This window comes from Saccopteryx leptura, chromosome 1, assembly GCF_036850995.1.
Source record: "Saccopteryx leptura isolate mSacLep1 chromosome 1, mSacLep1_pri_phased_curated, whole genome shotgun sequence".
NCBI classification, from domain to species: Eukaryota; Metazoa; Chordata; class Mammalia; order Chiroptera; family Emballonuridae; genus Saccopteryx; species Saccopteryx leptura.
This window is the reverse complement of record NC_089503.1, coordinates 72210747-72232308: the sequence shown is the minus strand read 5'-3', so window position 1 is coordinate 72232308 and position 21562 is coordinate 72210747. Positions and strand designations below refer to the sequence as shown.

The 21562-nt window shown below is 48.4% G+C and overlaps 1 protein-coding gene across 1 annotated transcript in view; it reads left to right on the top strand.

Annotated features, from left to right (window-relative positions):
* Window positions 1–21562, top strand: part of ME3 (malic enzyme 3) — a 210093-nt gene that overhangs the window by 125728 nt on the left and 62803 nt on the right. Inside the window, exons 5-6 of the mRNA XM_066370372.1 lie at window positions 6907–6982; window positions 16388–16549. Of these exons, the coding sequence (XP_066226469.1) occupies window positions 6907–6982; window positions 16388–16549 (238 nt within the window). The remainder of the gene's footprint in view (window positions 1–6906; window positions 6983–16387; window positions 16550–21562) is intronic.

The following is a 21562-nucleotide window of genomic DNA, read 5'->3' as shown; positions in this document are numbered from 1 at the left end:
GACACGCTGCAGGGCTTTAAAAATAGCCTCTTGCGGGTTTTCAGACAGGTTCCCTTTCTGCCAAAAAAATGTGTGGAATGGTAGTTTCGTGGCAACAGTGAGCTTTTGTTCCAGAGTTGAAAGTGCACGTCTGCCCTCCCGAGCCCAGCCTCGGTGGCTTGCCTGCTGTCACCGACCCGGTTTTAATTAAGTCCTCCTCTTTTGTTGGACTTGGTGCCAAGAAGCCTAAGTGAGTGTTGTCTATTCGAGTGAGTTTTGCTATTTTTTTTCCCCCCAGTTCTATTTTAGGACACTTAGGGTCACTCCTCTGCAGGTCAAGATAAGGGTTAAGTGTCTTTTTCTTAAGAAATAGCATTCTCCTAAAGTGAACATTATCTCTGTTTTTCTTTCTCTCTCGTGTAACTGAATTCTAAAATTCAAGAGGATTTTTCTGGCTCCTGATGGAAACTGGAGATAGTGATGCAATTTACGGGCCTTTGTTGGATGGAGGAAACTTCACCTGCACTTGCCCTTATGAAATTCCAACAGACTGAGTTTTTAGAAATGTACAGAGAAGGAATTGTGATTGCCACTACTCATGGCTACCGCCTAAAAATTGGATAGTTGGCATATTAGCTTCCTAGGGCTGCTGAAACAAAACACCACAAACTGGGTGGCGTTCAACAACAGAAATGTATTGTCTCGGTTCTGGAGGCTAGAAGTCTAAAATCAAGGTGTTGGCAGGGTCGCGCCTTGCTCTGAAAGCTGTCGTGGAGAAGCCTTCCTCGCCTCTCCCAGCTCCTGTCTGCTGGCCCTGCTTGGCTTGCACATGCCTCGCTCTGCTCTCTGTCTCTGTCAAGTGGCATCTTCTCCCCAGGTTCTGTCTTCACTTCTTCTTATAAGGAACATAAACCGTATCGGATTAGAGCCCTTCCCAATGACCTCATCTTAACTTCATTACATCTGCTAAGACCCTATTTCCAAACAATCACAGGCACCACCTGGCATTAGGGCTTTAATATATCTTTTTTCTTTTCTGTTTTATAACACAATAAGAAAGGCCCATGTTCTGAACACTAGGGAGTGAGTGCCTGTTATGTGCTTGGTGTTATGTTAAGGCTACCACACGGAGAAGACAGGCATTGGCCTGCCCTCCTAGGACAGTGTGGTGGGAGGAGACAAGCCTTAAAGACATGGCTGTCTGGGTACTGACCACGAACTCAGTGCCATAGCACCGTTTCCACTCAGGATCTGTTTCCTCTGCTGTCACTGCCTGAGATCTGCTGTAGGAACAACGACTGCTGAGATGAAAAGCAGTGAGGAGACCATCCAGGGAGGACCCTCCCCTCTGCTTTAGCCAGAGCTTTAGGATCTTGCCTTTCATACTGGGCATCTCGGGAAGACTTTGGTGAACGGCGCGTCCCGTGGCCAGGTTATGCTGAGGAATGCACAACCTAAGGTTTCAATTCCTAAGATGAAATGTATTCTGTGCCTCTGCATCCTGTCCCTTGTGGGTCAGCTGGGGGCTGTGCTCTGTCCTCCTCACTCCGGGACCGGGCTAAAGAAGGTGCCTCATCTGGAATTGTACAGATCACTGCGGCAAAGAGAAGATGGCAAATCACACACTGGCCAAGTGAGTTATGTACGTGAAAGAAGGGAGTGGGTGCTCAGTGCGGTTTTGGTGAAACATGAATCTGTCTCTTCTCTCTCCTTGCACTTACCCCAAAGCTCCGTGCAGGAGGGGCTGCCCCATCTCTCATCTCTCCTTCTCGGCTGTGGTCAGTGGGCCGTGATGACGATGCATCAGCTCAGAAAGACCTGTGTTCTGTTTCTAGAACCCGAACTAGAAAAGGGTTGCCATAAACCAGGGGACAGCAATTTTTGTTCCAAAAAGCTTCCTCTGTAGGTTCCCTTTGAACAGCAACCTCCCAGGTATACACACAATATAATTTTAAGCATAGCTATTTCACCCACAACGTTTCAGGAATACGCTGTATGTTATTTAAAGCAGGGCATGGATTCATTTAAACCCTGGATTCCATAGGCTGGCAGCTTGCCATATTCGTTATATATTTTTTTTTTCTTCTTTCAAATTCTAAAAGTGTTTCCCTGAAGTAAACAGGAAAAACTTAAGGGAAGTAATCAGTAGCTAAAGTTATTTTTGCGTTTTTCCTGTTCCAGTTAATTACTATTAACAGCGAGACGCCCATGAGGGCCTCCACCCCAGTGCCCACCTTCGCAGCACCAGGAGCAGTGAAGGGCGTGCTGTTCTAGTTACTCAGAGGGGCTGTTAGCCTTGACAAATGCTCTGCTTGCATTAGCTCACTGCAGGATGTTCAGCACCGTGGGATCCCTGGGCAGCCTATAATTCACTCAAAAGCTGCAAGTGTTTCTACATCTCAGAAGGGCCAGGCCCAGGGCTTCCTGGAGCTTCCCACCTTCCTGCCTCCTTGTGCCCCAGAGCAGAATAACATCACACCAGCTGTCAAAGGCAGTGTTTCACAGGGCATCATTCATGCTGGGGGCTTGGCACCTTCTGAAGGAAAGAAGATTGAAACAGACCCAGCTGTGGAATACAGAGAGCTCCTTGACACCTAAATTACTACCCCATGTATCCATAAGGGGCCGCCGGGAAAGCAGACAGGGGCTGCCTCTTGGGGAGACTCACTTTAACGCCTCCTCTCAGATGTGCCATTTTGGGCAAGGTCGGATAAATATTAATATTCTCACTTCTGCAGGGCTTTACAATATGCAGAGTTTTCAGGCACTAGCCTTGTTTGACCCTCACAGTTTCTCTGTAATGGAGAAGGAGCCATTGCCCCCATTTTACTGACAACTAAGCCACAAAGCAGTGAACTGTCTTGCCCCAAATCATATACCTAAAGGGGCCACATTTCTGGGATCCAAGAAACCTATGTTTGAATCTCACCTCTATCTTCACATCTCTACCACTTAATCTCACCTATAGAATGATGATGATGCCACCTGATAATGAGATAACATACATAAAGGGTCCCCAAAACAGAGGCACTCAAAACAGCCTACTGGATGGGTGGTCAGATGGACAGATGGATGGATGAATGGGTGAATGAATGGGTGAGTGAGTCAATGAATAGATGAATGGAAAATAATTTAGTGAATGAATGCCTATTGCCCTGCTTTAACTTACTTTCCTTCTCAGGTTGCCCTTGATCGTACTCTCTGAATATTAGCTCTTGCAGGGAGCGTGGAAAACTTTTCATCCCCACTCTGCATCACCAGAGACCTTTTCACTTTGCCTCCACTCAGTGACCCACATAATGAAAAGTTTTCCACCAAACTTTATGACTGCCTTCCTGTTTCACGAAAAGCACATATAACTGTCAACGATGGCTCCTGACAAACAGCACACAGGCTTGGTATAATTCTAGTTAAAATATGAATTAATAATTAGCAACTAACATTTACTGAGCACTTACTATGAGTCAGGTACCTCCCTGGGCATTTTGCCAGCGTCTGAATTTAGTTGGTATTACTCCAAAGCTTGCACTCTTAGCCCTACATCAGCTCAGCACCACTGAAAACTGCCTTTTGCTGAGTGTCAGTAGAGACCATAATTAGCTCCTTAAATATGCATTGTCTTAGTTAATCCTTAATAACAAAGGTGTGAAGCCGCTGGTGTCCTGTTCTCCGTCTTACAAATGAGCAACAGAAGCTTGAGGAAGGGAAATAACCTGTCCATTGCCACATCTCTAGTGAGAAGCAGAGGCAAGCTTCCAGCCCGCGCACTGTGGCTGCAAAGCACAAACATTAAGCCCCAGTCTGTGCTACCTTCAACCTGCCTTTTCTCTGAAACTTCACTTGAGTGGCAGGCAGCCTTGTCACTCTTGGTGCTTTGTAGTACTGAACTCACTTGACAACCCCATTCCAGCCCCAGGAATTCCCACGGGCCTGAGTGAGATGGAGCAGGTATAGGTAGGAGCCCCTTTCTCGGCACCTAGAATTCTCCCTGAAGCCACTAAAAAGGAGTGCAGAAGAGTATCAGTGCTTCTCACTTGGCCAGAACCTCATGGAAGCTGAAATGAGATCTAACCCCATCACCAGGGACTGCTGCAGAAAACAGGATCCCCCCTCCCCCAGTGAAAGCAGTTAATGCCTCAAGGCATTGAAGAGGTTTTCTTTAATGAAAGTATCTTCTTTCTGAGCTGGTCTAGATGCGGTTCTGCCAGGAAGTGGGTAGATGGGCAAGAGTATCCTGCTGGAACCTGGAACCCACGTGTTTACCATCTTAACCCCTCACTCCACACATTTTACTTCCTCACAACCTGAATCAGAGAAAAATATTTCATTTGTGGCCTTAATGCACATCTCTGCTTGGTACATTTCACTCTGTACCTCTAGCAGTCTGTGGGGAAGCAGATCCCCCAGAGAGAACAGACAGCCCGGGTCAGTGGGGAGAGCACTGGACTCAGAAACCTGGGCCAGGGCAGGCTCTGCTGCTTCAGAGCTGCGTGACCTCAGACAGATCACCTCTCTGGACTTCAATGTTCTCATTTATAAAATGAGGTCTTGGACTAGTTACCTCAAAATCCCCATCCAGAGCAATCCTTTTGGGATCGTTTGTAGCTGCAATTTAGATAATAGATGGAAAAGCACTTTGAGGAGTGATTAAATTATAAATACATCTCAAAAGGTGTTATTTTTGCAGCATGATCTCTACAGAGCATAAAATTGTTTTTGCAAAAAAAAGAGAGGGAGAAGAGGGTCTTTTGAAATTTAGTAGTTCAAATTAAATTAAACAATACTTATCTTAAGTGTCTCTCCCCCCTCTCTTTATCTTTGACAAAGGGGGCCTATTAAAAAATATATTTATTGATTTGAGAGAGAGAGTACAGAGAGAGAGAGACGGAAACATCCATCTGTTCCTGTATGTGCCCTTGCCAGGGTTTGAACCCACAACCTTTACATTTTGGGACATTCTAACCAACCGAGCTATTCAGCTAAGGCCAAAGAGAACCTATTTTAATGGACTAGATGTCTGTACTCACACTTTTCCCATGTTTAGAATTAACCACATCAGAGCTTTGCTAGAGTCTAGTGCCTGAACCCCCCTCTATAATATGAGAGCTTATGCTACTACTAAGCCTCTTAACCAAACAAAGAGTAAGGAAAGGCAGGGTGTGCCAGGCAGAGGGAGCAGGATGTGCACTGGCCCTGGGGTAAGAAGACCATGTGCATGGAAGATGGGAAGAAGGCCAGTATGGCTGACAACTGGAGAATGGAGTAGAGTAAGGATGAAGTGAAGACACTGACAAAGGCCAGACCACTCAATGCCTTGTAGGTAGGCCACAGGCCATTTTAAGAACTTGGGTATTTATTCCAAAAGACATGAAGGATATTTTGCACAAAGGCTAACACAGTAAGACTGATTTCAAGAACATCACCCATATAGAAAATAGACTGGAGGCCCTGGTTCGTTGGCTCAGCAGTAGAGTGTCAGCCGGATGTGTGGATGTCCTGGGTTAGATTCCTGGTCAGGGCACATAGGAGAAGTGACCATCTGCTCCTCCAGTCCTCCCCTATCCCTTTCTCTTTCTTATCCCTTCCCGCAATCATGGCTAGATTGATTTGAGCACATTGGCCCTGGGAGCTGAGGATGGCTCTCTGGAGTCTGCACCTCAGGCACTAAAAATAGCTCGGTTGTGATCATGGCCCCAGATCGGCAGATCATCGGCCCCAGACAGGGTTGCTGGGTGGATCCTGGTCGGGGCACATGTGGTAATCTGTCTTTCTATCTCCCTTCCTCTCATATGGAAAAGAAGATAAAAAATAAACTGGAGAGAGATAAGAAGAGATGTCACAAAGTTATTGTGGTACTTTAAGGAAGCAATATCAGGAGTTTGGCCCAGTGTATGAACCAGGAGCTATGTGGGAAGTAGAATTGAAGGACATGGCAATGGATTGTATTAAAGGGGAGGGGAAAATATCAAGGATGACTCCAGGGTTTGGGATTGTTCAATAGATGTATAGGGGGTAATATTTCCTAAGAAAGGGAATAGAATCAGATTTGTCTTAGGTCTTTATTTTTGTCTTGTTTTTGAGTCATAATGGTAGAAGATTAGATCGCCAATTTGGTTTTGGCCATGTTAAGTTTGAAGTGCCTTTAAGAGGCGCAAACTGCTTGCCATATTCTGTACCGTTCGCCACTCCGCAGCCCAGGTACACATGTTCTCTCATCCCTAATCCCAGGGCATAAGACTCAGGTCCATATACATGGTCTAAGTTCTAAACAAGATAATAAACTGTTTAGTAAAATATGTTTCAGCCTCCTGCCTTTCCAGACATACCTACCTACCTTCATAATGGTCTGGGAGGCCGAGTTTGAATTTAGAATTTTTAGTTTCTAGCAGTGCAGAAAAAAAAATGGCTCAGGGCTGGCAGCTCACACCTCCCCCATCCCCAGCGCCACCCCCCACTACAAGAGACCTCATGTACATGTTTCTGGACACTCCAACCCACCTGTCCAAGTTCCAGTCACAGCCCCAGGCTTAGGGGCCCACCCGCTGCGGTGTGGTCTATACTCAGAGAGTGGGACCTGGAGAAGAGCCTTACACAGTCGCTGAAAGCAGTACTGGGGCCATTCAGCCAGAGAATTCTGATGTGCTGTGTGCCTGGTGTAGAGGGAGGAAGGGGCGTGACGGGTCTGGCAAGCCCAGGCTCCAGTGGGCACATCCCTCATCCCATGGGCTCCTTGCCCTGCAGAGAGGAGAAATTGAATGAGGACCAGAGCAGGACCTTCTAAACAGTTGGGGCTTTGGGCAAGGATCCCTCTTGGCCAGACCTGTGGACAAAATTAAGTGACACAATGATACACAATACTTCAGCCTTTGCTTTGTTCCTAGTCTGACTGCCTCGTTTCTCTGTGTGTACGTGTTTTGTTTCTCCTAGTGGGCTGTTTATCACCATTCACGACAAGGGCCACATTGCAACGATGCTGAACTCTTGGCCAGAAGACAATATTAAGGTACGATTCTGTTTTCTTTGCTGTTGTTCTATTGTTGGATGAATCCTTGCAGCCTGGACAAGAGTCATTCCCAGCTTCAGAATGAGCTATTGCAACACTGGCGTCAAGACACTGCCCCCATCCCCAGGCCGAGCCCACAGGCCTGGAGCAGCCAAGCGCTGCTGTACCACAGGGCAGACGTTTGCACTAACCAGGCACTCACGTGAAATTGTCCTTTATTAATAGTTTAATATATTATTATTGATGCATTATAATTGTTAATAATAATAGCCGTAGTAGTCTGACGATATGTTCAGCATGTATGGAGCGCTGCCAGCTGCTATGCTGGATACTGGGGGAAATCAGACACGGACCCTCTTCTCATGCAGCTGATTTTTCATGAGAACAATAAGATGGAGACACAAAAACACTATCACGGTGGAACTTGATTAGAGGTAAACAAGTTGCACAAAGAGAGCTAGGGGCGTTCAAAGAGGCAGAGATGACTTTTAGCTTGAGGGAAATCTAGGAAGACTCCATGGGAGAGGTGACATTAGAACAGGGCCTTGAATCGAGGAGTAGAGTTTGAACAGTTATTGGATAGAGTAGGAAGCAGGGTGGGGACATTCTGCAACAACAATTAAAAAGCTATGACAAACAAAACTTCACACTGGGTTGTAGACAGCAGGTGGTGGTAGAGGGGGGGGCCTGCAGGCAGAGGAACAGCATAACTTGGCACTTCTTCCTGGAAAATCTATTTCACTAAAAAAAAAGTATATCATAAACAGGAAAAAATACAGGATGCAATATATATATTAATTTTAAAATATAAACCATGCAGCTTTGTAGAAACTTGTTAGCCTCTGGCTATAACCCCAGGTTTCCTCGTGCCTTTGAGATTTCTGTAAGTGTTGGAGGGGCTCTGGCGTCTAAGATCACTGTCGCTTTCACAATCAAAGTGGATGAAGCAAAAACGCACAACATCTGCTGACTGGTGGTGACGGCATTCCTGGCACCGACGCTGGGAGGGCCGCAGCTGACCGAGCGTGCCCTGTAGAAGCACCGCTCTGGGCCAGGGCTGGCATCGTCCCGCCTCTACTGGGAACCAGGACACTCCACTGTTTGCTGGCCAGGCCTTCCTCCCTCTGTCCCTGCCCGTTCCCTGAGCCACCCCCGCCTCTGTCATCCAAGCCCCACGTACAGCTTCTCTCTCCCTACTTCTCTGTGTGTCCTGCTCACTTTGGCTTTCTTGGAGGGTCTGGTGGCATTCAGAACCAGAGAAGGTAGGACGGGCCCTCGGACTTCAGACCCCCAGGAAGAGCTCGTTTTCATCCATCTCCATCTGGCTGTGATTCCGCCCTGTGCTCCTCTTTCCTGCTTATCTGCTGAGACTCCAGTTACACGCAGGCCTTGGCCCTGCAGGTTTTGGTCCTAGTCCCAGAAGAAGCAAATTTCCAGGGTGTGCCCAGGATGAATCTATAATAAAATCTTGAGAACATCAAGGGAAGGCAGCTCGCTCGATGGCAGTTAACTCCAGCCTTCCCCGCAGGGACATACTGCTGAGGTCCTGCAGACTAATCTTCCCGCCTTCCTGGACAGCTCACCATGGTGAACCCTCATGCATAGCAGGCACTCAGCAGATGCTTGCTGAGTTGAATGAAGTCGCTTGATGGACTTGGTGAGCGTCTTTCATGTACTGGGCACTGTGCCAGGAGTGGAGAGGCGCAGTCTCCACCCACACATACTGTGCCTTTGTGCTAGTTACAAGAAATTAGAAAGAATGACAAAAGGCCTTGACCAGCAAAAGAAAGGTGCTCCTTCCTCCAGGTTGAATTGGGGGCTTGGAAGGGGGTCAGGGGGAGCACCATTTCGGGTTCTGATCGCTCCTCTTGTCAGGGCAAAACTTGCAGACCCTCAGGGCCCTGCTGTGAGGAATGCAGAATGAAAACACAGACTGACCCCAACTCAATTCACTCCAGTTCAGAAATCAAGATATAAATTCAAAACAGAACCTTCGGCACTAAATATTTGTTAGCTTCAACAAACATAGTTGGAGAACTTTCTAAGTTCTGAATGCTAATTACTAGAGAGTTGAAGACAGCAACTGTTGTGATTTTAGTGGAAGAGAAGCTGGGCTTTGGGGTCACTTTGGAAGAGGCAGGACTCAAATAAAGAGAGACACCCAGGGCCTCTGTGTAAGTTACATGAGTGACCTGGGCCAGTGCAGCTAATGCAGCTGCACTTGGTAACCATTCAGTGAGTAGCCACGCTGGACGAGTTCCCCGGGAGTTCCGGGATAAAGGTGTGCAGGCCCAACCTCGGGGAGCCCGCAGTCTAGTGAGAGACTGACCTGGGAACAACTACAGTAGACTGTGCCCGTGCTGCCAAAGAGAGAACCTGGGGGTGAGGAGCAGACAGGCGACTGACTGGCCATTGGCCCGGCAGTACCCCAGCGTGAGTGAGGGAATGCCTGGTGCCACCCCCCCTCTTTTATTCCCATCTCACTTTGTAGAAATTTGGAGGTCAGTCTTGTAATCAGACAGAATGGGTTCTAGTCTTATCCTTCCACTTACCTGCTGTGTGTGCAGACAACCTCTCTGATCCTTGCTTTTCTGTTGCAAGGATTAACTACAATAAAGCCTGTTCGAGACTTAAGGGCACTGATGTGGATGTTGTCATTGCTGAAGGAGGAAGGGTTGGCGGGGGGGGGGGGGGGGGAGCTGTGGCTCACAGCAGCACAGGGAAGAGACACAGAGGCTTAAGGAGGCCATGGAGGCGGCCCGTTACCTGGAAATCACAGACCACAAATGGGCAGCCGTGTGAGTTGGCCCCTGGACATGTTTAATTTGACCCTCAGTGGTTTTTGAAAGTTTTGAACTCGAAGTTAACATTCTAAAATCAGGAGACTTCATTTAAAAAGCAAAGCACTTGAATTTGTTTCAATTAATGAATGAATGAATTCTTTTGCTTCTCTGGAAAACCCAGGAACTCTGCGAACATTAGGCTTGTAGTTTGGCATGTAAACAATTAGGGCTGACGGAGCTGTTCCTGGCTGGCCCCAGTCCCCGCCCTGCCCTATCCACCAGCCTTTCACTGGAGCTCCGTCCTCCTCACCCCCGGACAGCTCTTTCAAAGGTTCATAACGTTCCAGGCTGCAGTCTTCCTTGTTTACTGGCGTGTGTTCTCCAGTTGCCTCGAAAAGAGGAGATGCAGGCCTCTCTTACTTAGGTAGGGAATCTCTCTGCTCCTTACTCCTTTCATGATACTTGGGAGCTGACGCCTCCTTCGCCTTCCTTATTTCACTTGATCCTCACAGTCCGAGACCAGAGAGGAGTAAGGAGTGCTTCAGAAACCCCTGAGGTGGGTCCTAAAGAAGAGGTCGTGGTGTGCCTTTGCCCAGCTGAGAAAGCTGAGGGGAGGCGACTTGCCTGCGGTCACCCACGCGTCGGTGTTGAGGCCACCCAGCTGCGGCCGAACCGCCCCCTCAGCTGCCGGGCAGTTTTTCACGGCACAGGTAACTTTGGCCCCTGATGTTGCTGGCTACTTGGCTGGAGGAAGGGGTGGTTCAGAGGAGCTTCTGACTCAAGTTGGAAGATAAAAGGTGATTTTCAGTGGTTTCCCAGCCAGAAAGCAGAGCCACAAACTGAGATGTAAGAGAAGGGGACTGAGAGGAAGTGAGGCCACCGCCCAGGGCTGAGGGGACATGCGGTCTTATCTTGTCGTCGTCCCCCCCCCCAATACCCGCCCTCTTGTTCGGGGAAGAGGGGGCAGCCAGCTCCAGAGCTACCCCGCATAAATCACCAGGAGGGGTGAGAACTGCTTTTCTGACTTTTTCCCACAGTGGCCGTTGCCCAAGCTGGGAAGAAGGCTCAGCTGAGAACAGCCCTCCTCCCCAACATTTTCCCAAGCCCCTAAATCTCTCCCTCCCCCAGGCCAACAGCTTTGGGGCGAGGCGCTGAGCGGCGGCTGGGGCCCTGGGGTCATGGGAGCCCCTCTGCCTCCGCGCACCGGCCGCTGAGACGCTGAGACGTATAAACTTGGACCAGATGCAAGCACCAAGTGCCCGCCTCTCACGCGTGGGCCCACCGTGTGTTAAACCCCACTCTACTCAGCGTCAGAAGTTGGAGTTCCTGGGAAACTCCAGTCTGAGATAGAAATTAGCATGTTAGGAGCCTATTAGGGACTGCTCGTGGGATTGGCACCAGCAGAAAGGAAGGAGGCAGGATGGAGCAGAGAGGTAGAAGGTGGGCTGAGTCGTCAGGACGGAGCCGAGCCCATGAGGAGGCTCTGAAGCTGGGGTGGCCCTTCAAATTCATCCTGAGTTGGGGCAAGAGAGCCGGGCCTTCATCCCCTGTGCTCGTCAGTCATTAGCTGCTGCCCTTGGAAGGGGGTATGACTTTGGGCAAGGTGGCTCTCTTGAAATTCCCAAAGTGGGCTGATGGCTAAGGTTACAGTGGGGGAAATAACCCCTTCATTCCTGAAAGGGGTCTCAGCAGCGCATCGTCATGTCCGCCCCACACGGCATTCTGCTCAGTGCTGTGCACAGATGAACTCACTGGCTTCTCCTAACGACCCTGCCTGAGGCAGGCACTGTTATATCCACGTTTTATAGGCAAGGAAGCTGAGAGGCTAGGTTTTTTGCTTGTGAGAAATGGAACCAAGATTTGAAACTATGGAATGTATATTATTGAAGCCATTGAAAGAAAGAGGGAAAAAAGAGGAGGGGGAGGAGCACAGGAGGGGTGAAAGGAGAGGACGCACACCGCGTGCTGTGGGCGCCTGTGACCACAGGTGTGAGCCCAAGGAAACCAGAGCCGGAGGAAGCAAGGACTCATGACCCTCAGGTTAATCTGGGGTCAGCTCCATTGGGTCCACCTAGGCTAAGGAACATGGCTGATAAGCCAGAAGAGGCTGTCAGTCCAGGCTAGGTGGACAGAGGAAGAATGTGGCACCCATAACTAGCCATCTGAATCTTCCCTGAGTCACCTGAAATACAGAGGAAATGTGAGTTGTCAAAGCCATCCAAACAACGAAACTGATCCTGTGTTTTGCTGATGGTTGTTGCTGGGCTCTCAAACCCCACGATGCTGCTTGGACTTGCCCTCAGCCTTCTGTCCTCCACTGCACGAGTGGCCCTGGCATCGGCTGTGTTGATGTCGTGAAAAATAAGAGGCAGAATATTCTCTCTGAACTTTTATCTACACCAGGTCTGCACTCAGTTTCATGGAGAAGATCCTTGGTTGTCTCTGGTGGACCCATCGCATTGTCCACCACTTATTAAGTTCATATCACATTGCAGAAGCCGACCTAATTGCTGCAGAATCAAAGATGATAAGGCCTGTTACTTGCGCCAAAGAGCTTAGAGCTACTGTGAAGGCAAGGAAGCAACTATAAGAAAGCAAAAGGTGCTGTGCAAGAGGAAAACGCTTGGAGAATTCAGAGGAGGAGGCTTCATGGAAGAAGGTGCCTTTTGAACTGTTCTTTGAAACATGAAAGGGTTGTAGGATTCAGATCAAGAACTATAGGGAAAGAGAAGTAAAATGGCATATAGTCAAGAAAGTACAATCCTTTCTTATGTTTTAGTTTGAATACAGCATGGGGTGGAATAAAGGGGAATTCAAAGAGCAGATTGTACGTAGACCATGGAAAGCCTTAAATCCAGTCTGAGTTATTTGAGTTTCATGTTATAGAATCAGGAGCCACTAGAGGTGCGGTGGCAAGAACATGACAAACCTGAGTGTGCTTTGTAAAAATGAAATGAAGTGGAATAGGGAGGATCAGAGAGTATTGAGACCAGTCCGGGGAGCGCTGCAGTGGTCAGGTGATCGAAGGCAGTAGCGTGGATGAAGATCATGGACCAGCTGGGGAAAATATAGAGCAGGTCAAATCAGCAGAACTTGGCGACCATTTAGCTGTGGTTAACTAATGACAGAGAGGAGCCGAAGCAGACTGGACAGTTTTGAGCCTGGGAGATAGGAAGTAGCAAAGTGAGGGAGGACAGCAGAAGTAAAAGGTTTTAAAGGTGTAAAAGGGAAAAGCGCATTCATTTAGTTAAGGATTGCAGAGTTTGAGAGGACTCTTGGACCTCCAGTGTCAGTGTCCAGCGGCCTATTAGCTATAAGCATCTGCTTAGAGACCACAGTAAAAGCCACTGGAATGCCCGATGCTGTCAAGGTTAGAACACTGTTGAGCTTCACATAGCCAGGCTTAAAAGCTGCATTTGCCAAGGTCGCCCCTTTATTTCCCTTTCATTTACTCACTTAACAAATAATCAGTGCATAGTTTCTCTGTGCTAATATTGAACTAGAGGGATGAAACAATTAAAAATTCTAATATATAATCTTTACCCCAATAATCATCATTATATGCCTAAGAGCAGCACCATTTTCTGATCGCATACTTTATACAAGGCACCTGGTTAAAATAAGACATATTATTTTATTTCTTCTTTACAACAACCTGATGAGTTAGGTATTATTATTATTATTATCCCCATTTCATGGGAAATTGAAATTCAAAAAGTTACCTGTTGACTCAAGATTACATGTGGCAAATCATCAAAGAGCCAAATTCAAATACTGGTTATCAGACTCCAAAACCCCTGCCATTAACCTTTAGGCTATTTGTTGAGATAAAATCAGCATTTAAAAAAATATATTAAATAAGAACCCAAATGCTATCACTATCAAATGTCTAAGTAGCAAATGTGGTGCTTGGAAGGCAGGCAGGCAGACAGGAAGGGTAAGCAGGCCAGGTACATTGTAGACATAACAAGTGTTGGGAGAAATCACATTCAATCGCAACGGGCAGGATTGACACCACTGGGAAAGAAGAGAAGGGCCTCCTAGGACAGGGGAGTGTGGAGGCTGACCGGTCAAGGGTTGTTGGTGAAGTCAGAGGGTATCTGGCAGGAGCGAGGAGGCCAATTTGGCTAGAGTGGACAATTGTGTATGGATGAGTAGCAGGAGATATGTTTAAGAAGGTATGTTGGGTTCAAGTCATTAAAGAGTTAAGCGTTTTGAGCTCTAGTTTATAGACAGTTAGAAGTTACTAAAGACCTTTGAGCCTGGGAATGGCATAATGTAAATGCGCTTCTGAGACAATGAACCTGACCCTGGTTGTCAGGAGAGACTGGGATAAAGATGAGAGTCTGTCTGTGAAGCTGTTGCGATATCCTAGCCATTAGCACGGTGGGATTAAGAGTGGATGACGGGTGGAGGAGTTGGGGTGCAGTAGGATGTCCTGGAACATTCCAGTCTGGGAGGGTGTCCTTGACGCCCTGTTACCATCTGGAAAGACCCCAGAGTTGTAGGGTTAACAGCATGGAGTAGCAGTGGATTTAACTGCATGTCGCTCACTGGCCCTCAGCAGAGAGAAATTCTAAGGGAATGAGAACCAGAGTCGGAAAGCTTTGATTAGGGGAGATGGTAGAGAAGGGACCAGACAGGGTTTGGGCACCCAGGGCCAGCATGAGGGCACAGATTCCACCAGGGAATGCTGCCAGGGAGTCCGAGGAGGCTGTGGAGAGGGTGGCACTGAGACAGGGCAGAGCTTTGCCAAAAGCACAGGTGCTGTGACCCAGTCGAATGGGGCAGTAGAAGGAGTCCTGAGCCAGGAAGCCAAAGCTGATTAAAACCCCAGCCTGCCACATACACAACAAGGCGGCCTGGGTGAGTCATCTAATCTTTCTAAGATAACTGATGTGAAAACATCAAATCCAGTTTCTGGCATGTGGCTGATACTTAAATATGTACAGTACATGAGGGTGTCAGGGCTTCAGTTTGCTCACCTGTGACATGGGGATAACAATCTTAGACTTGCCTACCCCCGGGGCCATGAGAGGACCAGGTGAGGTGTGGGTTGTGAGCACTCTTCCCAGAGAGGAATGGTCATCTGTGTGGGTCTGTGGCACTTTCCAGAGCTCCCTTTCCAGAAGCAAAAGTGTTTTTTAAGAATCTCTATACCTATTTCTACCAAAAGGCAGCACAGCCCTTGTGTGCACTCGCCCTTGGAGAGAGAGAGAAAAGATGAGATGCCTTGGGCCCTTTGGGTACTGGATTATAAATTCTTACAGGGCAAGGATGGGTCTTTATCTTTTCATTCCCCATACCCAACATTATACCTTCATGGATAGAACTGACCCCTATATTGCCTGTGGGCATCACGCTTGGGGCCAACCAGGACATCCACAGCTCAGAGCTGGTCCTATGTCTGACCCAAAGCCATTCCAATGAAGAAATGAGTGGCCTTTAAATTTAACTCATTTAAAGATGGAGGGACCCAGTGATGATGAGCAGCTTGGGGTGACCTATAAACAACTTCATTGTCACCTGCAACGGCTCTCCAAGGCCCTTCACAGTTTGATTCTTGCCTGACTTCCATTCCTTCTTTCCATGCCCTGCCCTGTACCCCACCCTACTTCTACCCTGGATCTTAGTTTCCTTTTGTATCAAATGCCTTCCTCCCAACCACACCCCTGATGGACAATCTCCACCCGTCCAGGTCTGGTGGGGTGTCCCCTCATCCAGGAAGCCGTGTCCCTTCCCCAGTCTCTGCTGCCCGTGTCCTATTCCACCCCCTCCCACTGTCCTCCCAGAGTCATAATTATAAGTGCACATGTTCCATCTCTCTTTAGGCCCCTTACTTCTTTAAGGGCTGGGTTCTTGCTTTTACAGATGAGCTCCTTCCCCCAGGATCTGATACAGTGTCTTATGCACAGTAGGTGCTTCATAAATATGTATTAAGGGAATGAATAAATGAATATCCATCAGCTTCCTCAGCATCTGCTCATTCACAGTAGGTAGGCCTTGAACTAGCACTATGTCTATTACCTAGTATCCCCTCAGTGATTATTTGCCAAAAAACAAAAATAATCCCAGTACAGCTGAGAAACCTCTGGCTTTCGTGCGAAATAGTGACCCCAGCACAAGTCCCAGGAGCTCTGTGCTTTGCACATTGGATTTATTATACTCCAGGAGCCCCGGCCCCGAGAGCAAGGTCTCTGAACCGGGGTTGTAGCAGCAGCTCCAACACTTATTTTCATTATCTCCTTTGCTCATGTCCTTCCTTCCTGCCCCTCAGATCTCAAGCTGAGAGTATCTGCCTGGTTTCTTTGAGGGAGAGTGACTAGATGTGTTTTTCCTCTAGCTGTGTCTGCAGGCCCCACCCCAAGCTCTGAATGCAAGACAGGTGTCTTTCTGTCATCTCACCTCGGTGGGGTTTCTCACCAGCCTCCCAGAAAGGAGCCGGGTGGGAGGAGGACCCACCACCTGCAGTTGAATGAATCCTTTGGCCTTATCCCAGACAAGCTGTTTCATTCCCCAGCAGAGGCAGTGATGTCAGGCCGGACGTGCTAGAGCTGTTGGGACCAGCACGCACTTGGTCATGGGAGGTGCTGTTCGTGACTGACAGGGCTTTGTTTTCCAGGCCGTGGTGGTGACTGACGGGGAGCGCATCCTGGGCTTGGGAGACCTGGGCTGCTATGGCATGGGCATCCCCGTCGGCAAGCTGGCCCTGTACACGGCGTGCGGAGGGGTCAACCCACAGCAGTGCCTCCCTGTCCTGCTGGACGTCGGCACCAACAACGAGGTAATATGCTGCCTGGGCCAAGAGCTCTGGGGTCAGAAGGTGACAGCCAGGATGGGGTGGGGAGCGCCTCTGTGGGGCAGTTATATCTACAAAGCAAAAGCCACGGCTCCCCTTTGTCAGGGCTCTGTCGTTATACAGCTGTGGAGTGGAAGCTGTTTCTCCTGCCTGCTTGCCCACCCTGCCCTCCGGGTCCCTCTTCCCTCAACCACTGCTGGGGCTTCTTGATCCTCTGCCTCTGCTTGGGCTCTCTTTGCTTCCTTGCTCCATGATCCCAGGCAGCTGGCTTCCAACGCCCACAAGGCTTCTTTCTCTCTGATCCACTAGTGAAAAGGGCCGCTGATGGAAGCGGCTGCAGGGCGGGTGTTATTTTCAGCATTTTAGAGGGAACTGCCTCAGTGAAAGGATTAAACTCAGAGCTCCAGGGCCCAGGGCTGAACCATCTGCCCCAGGCAGCTGAGCGTCCTGCAGACCCAAGGAGCGAAACTGACCCAAGCTATGGGTGAAACCCACCTGTAGGGTTCCAAGGGGTTTCAGATTGAAACAGCTCAAAACCTCTGCCAAGACTGTGTCTGCTCTGAGTACCACCTCCCTGGAACACGGGGTTTATGCATGTCTGTGTTTTCAGCTCTATGTCCGTGTCAGAGAACATGAAAAAACATCCAAGATTTTTTTTTACTGAGACAGAGAGAGGGATAGATAGGGACAGACAGACAGGAATGGAGAGAGATGAGAAGCATCAATCATCAGTTTTTCATTGCGACACCTTAGTTGTTCATTGATTGCTTTCTCATATGTGCCTTGACCATGGGGTTACAGCAGACCGAGTAACCCCTTGCTCAAGCCAGCGACCTTGGGTCCAAGCTGGTGAGCTTTTTTTTGCTCAAACCAGATGAGTCTGTGCTCAAGCTGGCGACCTCAGGGTCTCGAACCTGGGTCCTCCGCATCCCAGTCCGACACTCTATCCACTGCGCCACCACCTGGTCAGGCAAGAATTCCTTCTTAATGACATTTATCTCTGAGTTTAAAGTGAGTATGTGTTCATGTGTTTAAAATTGAGAAAAATCTAGAGAAATATTAAAATAAAGTTATCAGTTGCACAACCAATACTAATCACTGGTTACATTTTCGTATATTTCCTTCCAAACTTTTCTCCCCAAAGCATTTATAACAACAAAATTGGGTTTTTCTTACATATAGTGTTCCATCCTGCTTTTTTAAATGTAATGAACACCATCAGTTTTCTCCCCGGTGATTAGCCATTTGTCCACAGTGTCGTTGTAATAGCTGCGCGCTAGCCCCTGGATTACTTAAGCAACTCTCGCTGTCGGACATGTGGGTGGTCTCTAGTGTTCTCACTGATGTAATTGTGCTCTGATACCCATTTCTGCAGATCAGTCTCTTTTCATCTATGATTATTTCCTAAGGAAAAATTCTTAGAAATGGAAATATTGAGGCAAAGGGAATGGTCATGTTTCTAAAGTCTTGATTAACATTGTGAAAAAAGTGATACTTCTATGCATTCTGTGATGATCTGTCTCAAGAAAACTGGCCATGACTCTTTGCATGGCTCCTCCTCCCCGGACGTCGCACATCCCTGTTTCCAAACAGAATGAGCCCTGTAGCTCGCACTGAGGAGTGATGCTTATTCAGGCTTCCTCCACAAGTGTGATCACATGAGGGGGCAGCAGGGCAGACTTTGCTTCAGAGCTGGCAAACCCTGGGGGGGGGGGGGGGGTCAGTAGACAGGGGCAGAGGGAGAAGCCTGGACAGGAAGCAGGGCCATGGGGCTCCATTCCCCTGACAGCCAGTGAGTCCTGCTCCAATTAGATTTGATCCCCTTTCAGTACAATGAGGGGCAGGACCCGAGGTTTCTGTGTGTTCTTCCATCCCTAACGCTCTTCTCCATATGCCTCCCCACCAGCCTACGGGACAGACAGCAGGCTGGGTGGCGGCACGAGACTTAGAATCACTCTCAACAACAGTCTTCAAAGGGGGCTCTGCACCGTGGCCCCCTCCCCATAGCCAGATGCCTGAGTTTTACTAAAATTGTCCCTCGACTACGAAGAACATGTGTGGAACCATGCCTGCATGTGGCGGACTTTGTTTTAGTTTTTATTCCCATCTGACACCTCCTGCTACATTCCAGATGGATTTATTTGAGACCTTGACTCTGTCTCCTGAAAGCTAGCTCTCGGCCCAAAATGGGACAGCTTGGGTTTGATCCTGAGACCACTGCATCCCCTGGAAGGGTACTGGTTGCCTCTAGCAGGCGCATTAAGATCCTTTGTCACTGAAGGTCCAGCACCCAGCAATGATGTGCTGAAGTTTAGAGCTGGCCCCATTTACAACCAACTCACCAGAAAAGATGGCAGGAAACCATGAGGAACCATGGCCATGCCCTTTACACAGACCACCCTGTGTGAGCCTGACCACAACCCTGTGAGCAGAGCATCTGTTATTAACCTGCTTTTACAGTGGGGGAAACTGAGGCCCTGAGACACTCAGCTAGAAGTGGGATCCTAATCCACACCACACCACGCCACCTGCCTGGGTGCCCGTTGCTCTATAACTAAAGCTTCTTGCTTGATTTTTAGAATTTTTATTACTAAAGTAATTTTAAAACATTGCTTAAAATCTTCATTTTAAGAAAGGAAATGGCATTTCTCCCACAATGCTACATTTGTGTATTTCTCCCACAATGCTAATATCTGTCTATGTATATTCATAGATGTAGTTATTACCTAATCATAATCATAATGTGCCCATAATTTCTGTTCTGACTTTTCCAGTGAAGGTTATTTTATGAACACTTTCTCTCTACTTATTTAACAAGTTAAATTTATTTATTGACATTGAAATTTATTTATCTATTAAGTGTATTTATTGAGTGTTTAGTAGGTGTCAGGCTTGAGAGATGAGTGAGAGCCAGGCGTGGGTGGAATGCTGAGTTGACAGCATTTCAACGCTGTCACCTAATTGATCATTTTAATGGCTAATGGGTTACATCTACTCAAAGTGTCTGCTTCGCCCCCTGAGGCTTTAGGCCTCTGAATCACCTCTCTCTCCCGGTTACAGCAGGGAGAGAGCTTCCCTGGCCTGCTCCCTTCTGTAGGGAAAGGCCAGAGGATTCCCAGCTGGGGGGAGCAGGGCCTGCCCTGTCCTTGAGGCAGCTGACACCCTGCGATGTGAGAAAGCAGTTCCCGCCCAGTCCACTAAGACCAATACCAGCACCTGCCAGGTGCCAGCCATAGTTTTAGGGATATATGTTTTCATATCATTTAATTCTGACAACAGCTATAGGAGTCACTGTTCTCTCATTTTTACATGAGAGAACTGAAACTGAAACATGTTAACTATATACTTACTTCCGTTTTCATGGTTCTAAGTGTCAGAGCTGGGATTTGAACTGAGGTCTCTCTGGCCGCAGAGCTGCCTTGTCCACCATGACACACTCCTCCAAGAGACCAGGTATTTGTGTTACAGGCTGGGAACAGAAGACTGGGAAAGGAGGTGTTTCGTGTAGTCGGGGGTCCGTGGACCCTTGGGATCAAGTCAGGATGTACTAATGCTATTTCCATGGTCTCCCCACTTCAAAGAAAGGTGAACTCCTATCAGATCCTCTTCAAAAAACTCAGGACACAAAAATCCAAAGTCACAAAGTAGCCAACATGTGGAAGATAGTAATTTATCTTCTTTCAAATAAACTCACTTTGTGACCTTGCACGCTACAATTCTTTTTAAAAATGAATCAATTTGCAAGATTTTTGCCCTAGAAGTCTTGGGGAACATCTCTCCTGCCCAGCGAGCCAGAGCGGCAGGGAGGCCCAGCCTTGCAACTTTCTTCGCACATGTCAGTGCAGGAAGGGTGTTTGTGACAGTCTGGGATTTATTTCCTTTTTATCGAATTTATTGGGGTGACACTGGTTAACAAAATTATACAGGTTTCAGGTGCACAATTCTGCAACATATCATCTGTACACTGTACTGTGTGATCACCACCCCAAGTCAAGTCTCGCTCCCTCACCATTTATCCCCATACCCTCTCCCACCTCCCCCAGCCCTGCAATCCCCACAGTGTTGTCTGTGTGTTGTGATGGTTTTAAGTGTCAGAACAACTAGACCATCTGTGTGCATGTCTCCGTAAAAATCCCTGAGGCAACAGGAGCTTTCAAGTCAGAGAAAACAACCCTCCAGGCTTCCTGCTGAAGGAAAACATCTGCTGTCTGCAGCCTGAAACTCTGAGTCACTTTTACCTGACACACCAAGGAGGTATGGAAAAACAAATATGTGAGGCAGCGAGCCCATGAAGAAGGGACATTCCTGATTATGGTCCCAGGGGCCGGGGAAGGAGCCGTCCAGTGCGGCCGTACACCTGCTACGCTCCCTTGCCTGGCTGTGCACAGCCTGCTGTGTGTGTCCCGTTTCATCCACATACAGCAGAGCCACACACTGTCTGTGTGAGAAGGGACCTGACATAACTCTAGTTAACCCCTTTGTTTCACATGGGAAAACGGGTCCCAGGGCAGAAATGGCTTCCTCCAGGTTTGAGCCCAAGCCTGATACTCCTCCCCCTCCATGCGAAGGGTTCTGTGGGGCAGCCTGGGGTCTTGGCTTTAAACTGGCCCCTGAGCCCTAGAGGGCTTCTCCTGGTGGAAGTCTTGAGCCTTGATGGCCTCACCTCTCAAACAGATGCCAGTGAATCTCTGTGGGACCGGTTGATGAGGAGATGGAGCAGAGTGATGTCAGCTTCAGGGGAGGCAGACAGGGGAAAGGATCATCAACAGAGCCTGGTAGACGGTGCCCTGGGTGTCACTGGAGAGCTGAGGAGCCTGGGCTCGCAGCCCTGCTGGATGTTGAAGGGGTTCCTCGCCTCCGGGGTTGTCCTTTGGCAGCTGATAAATCGTCAGCGTTCGCCAAGTGTGCCAGCAGGGACGCTCCCTCTCTGTGCACGTGTGACCCCTGAGGATCTGTACAGCTCACCCCTGAGCTTACCTGGGCTTCCAAAGAAATGTG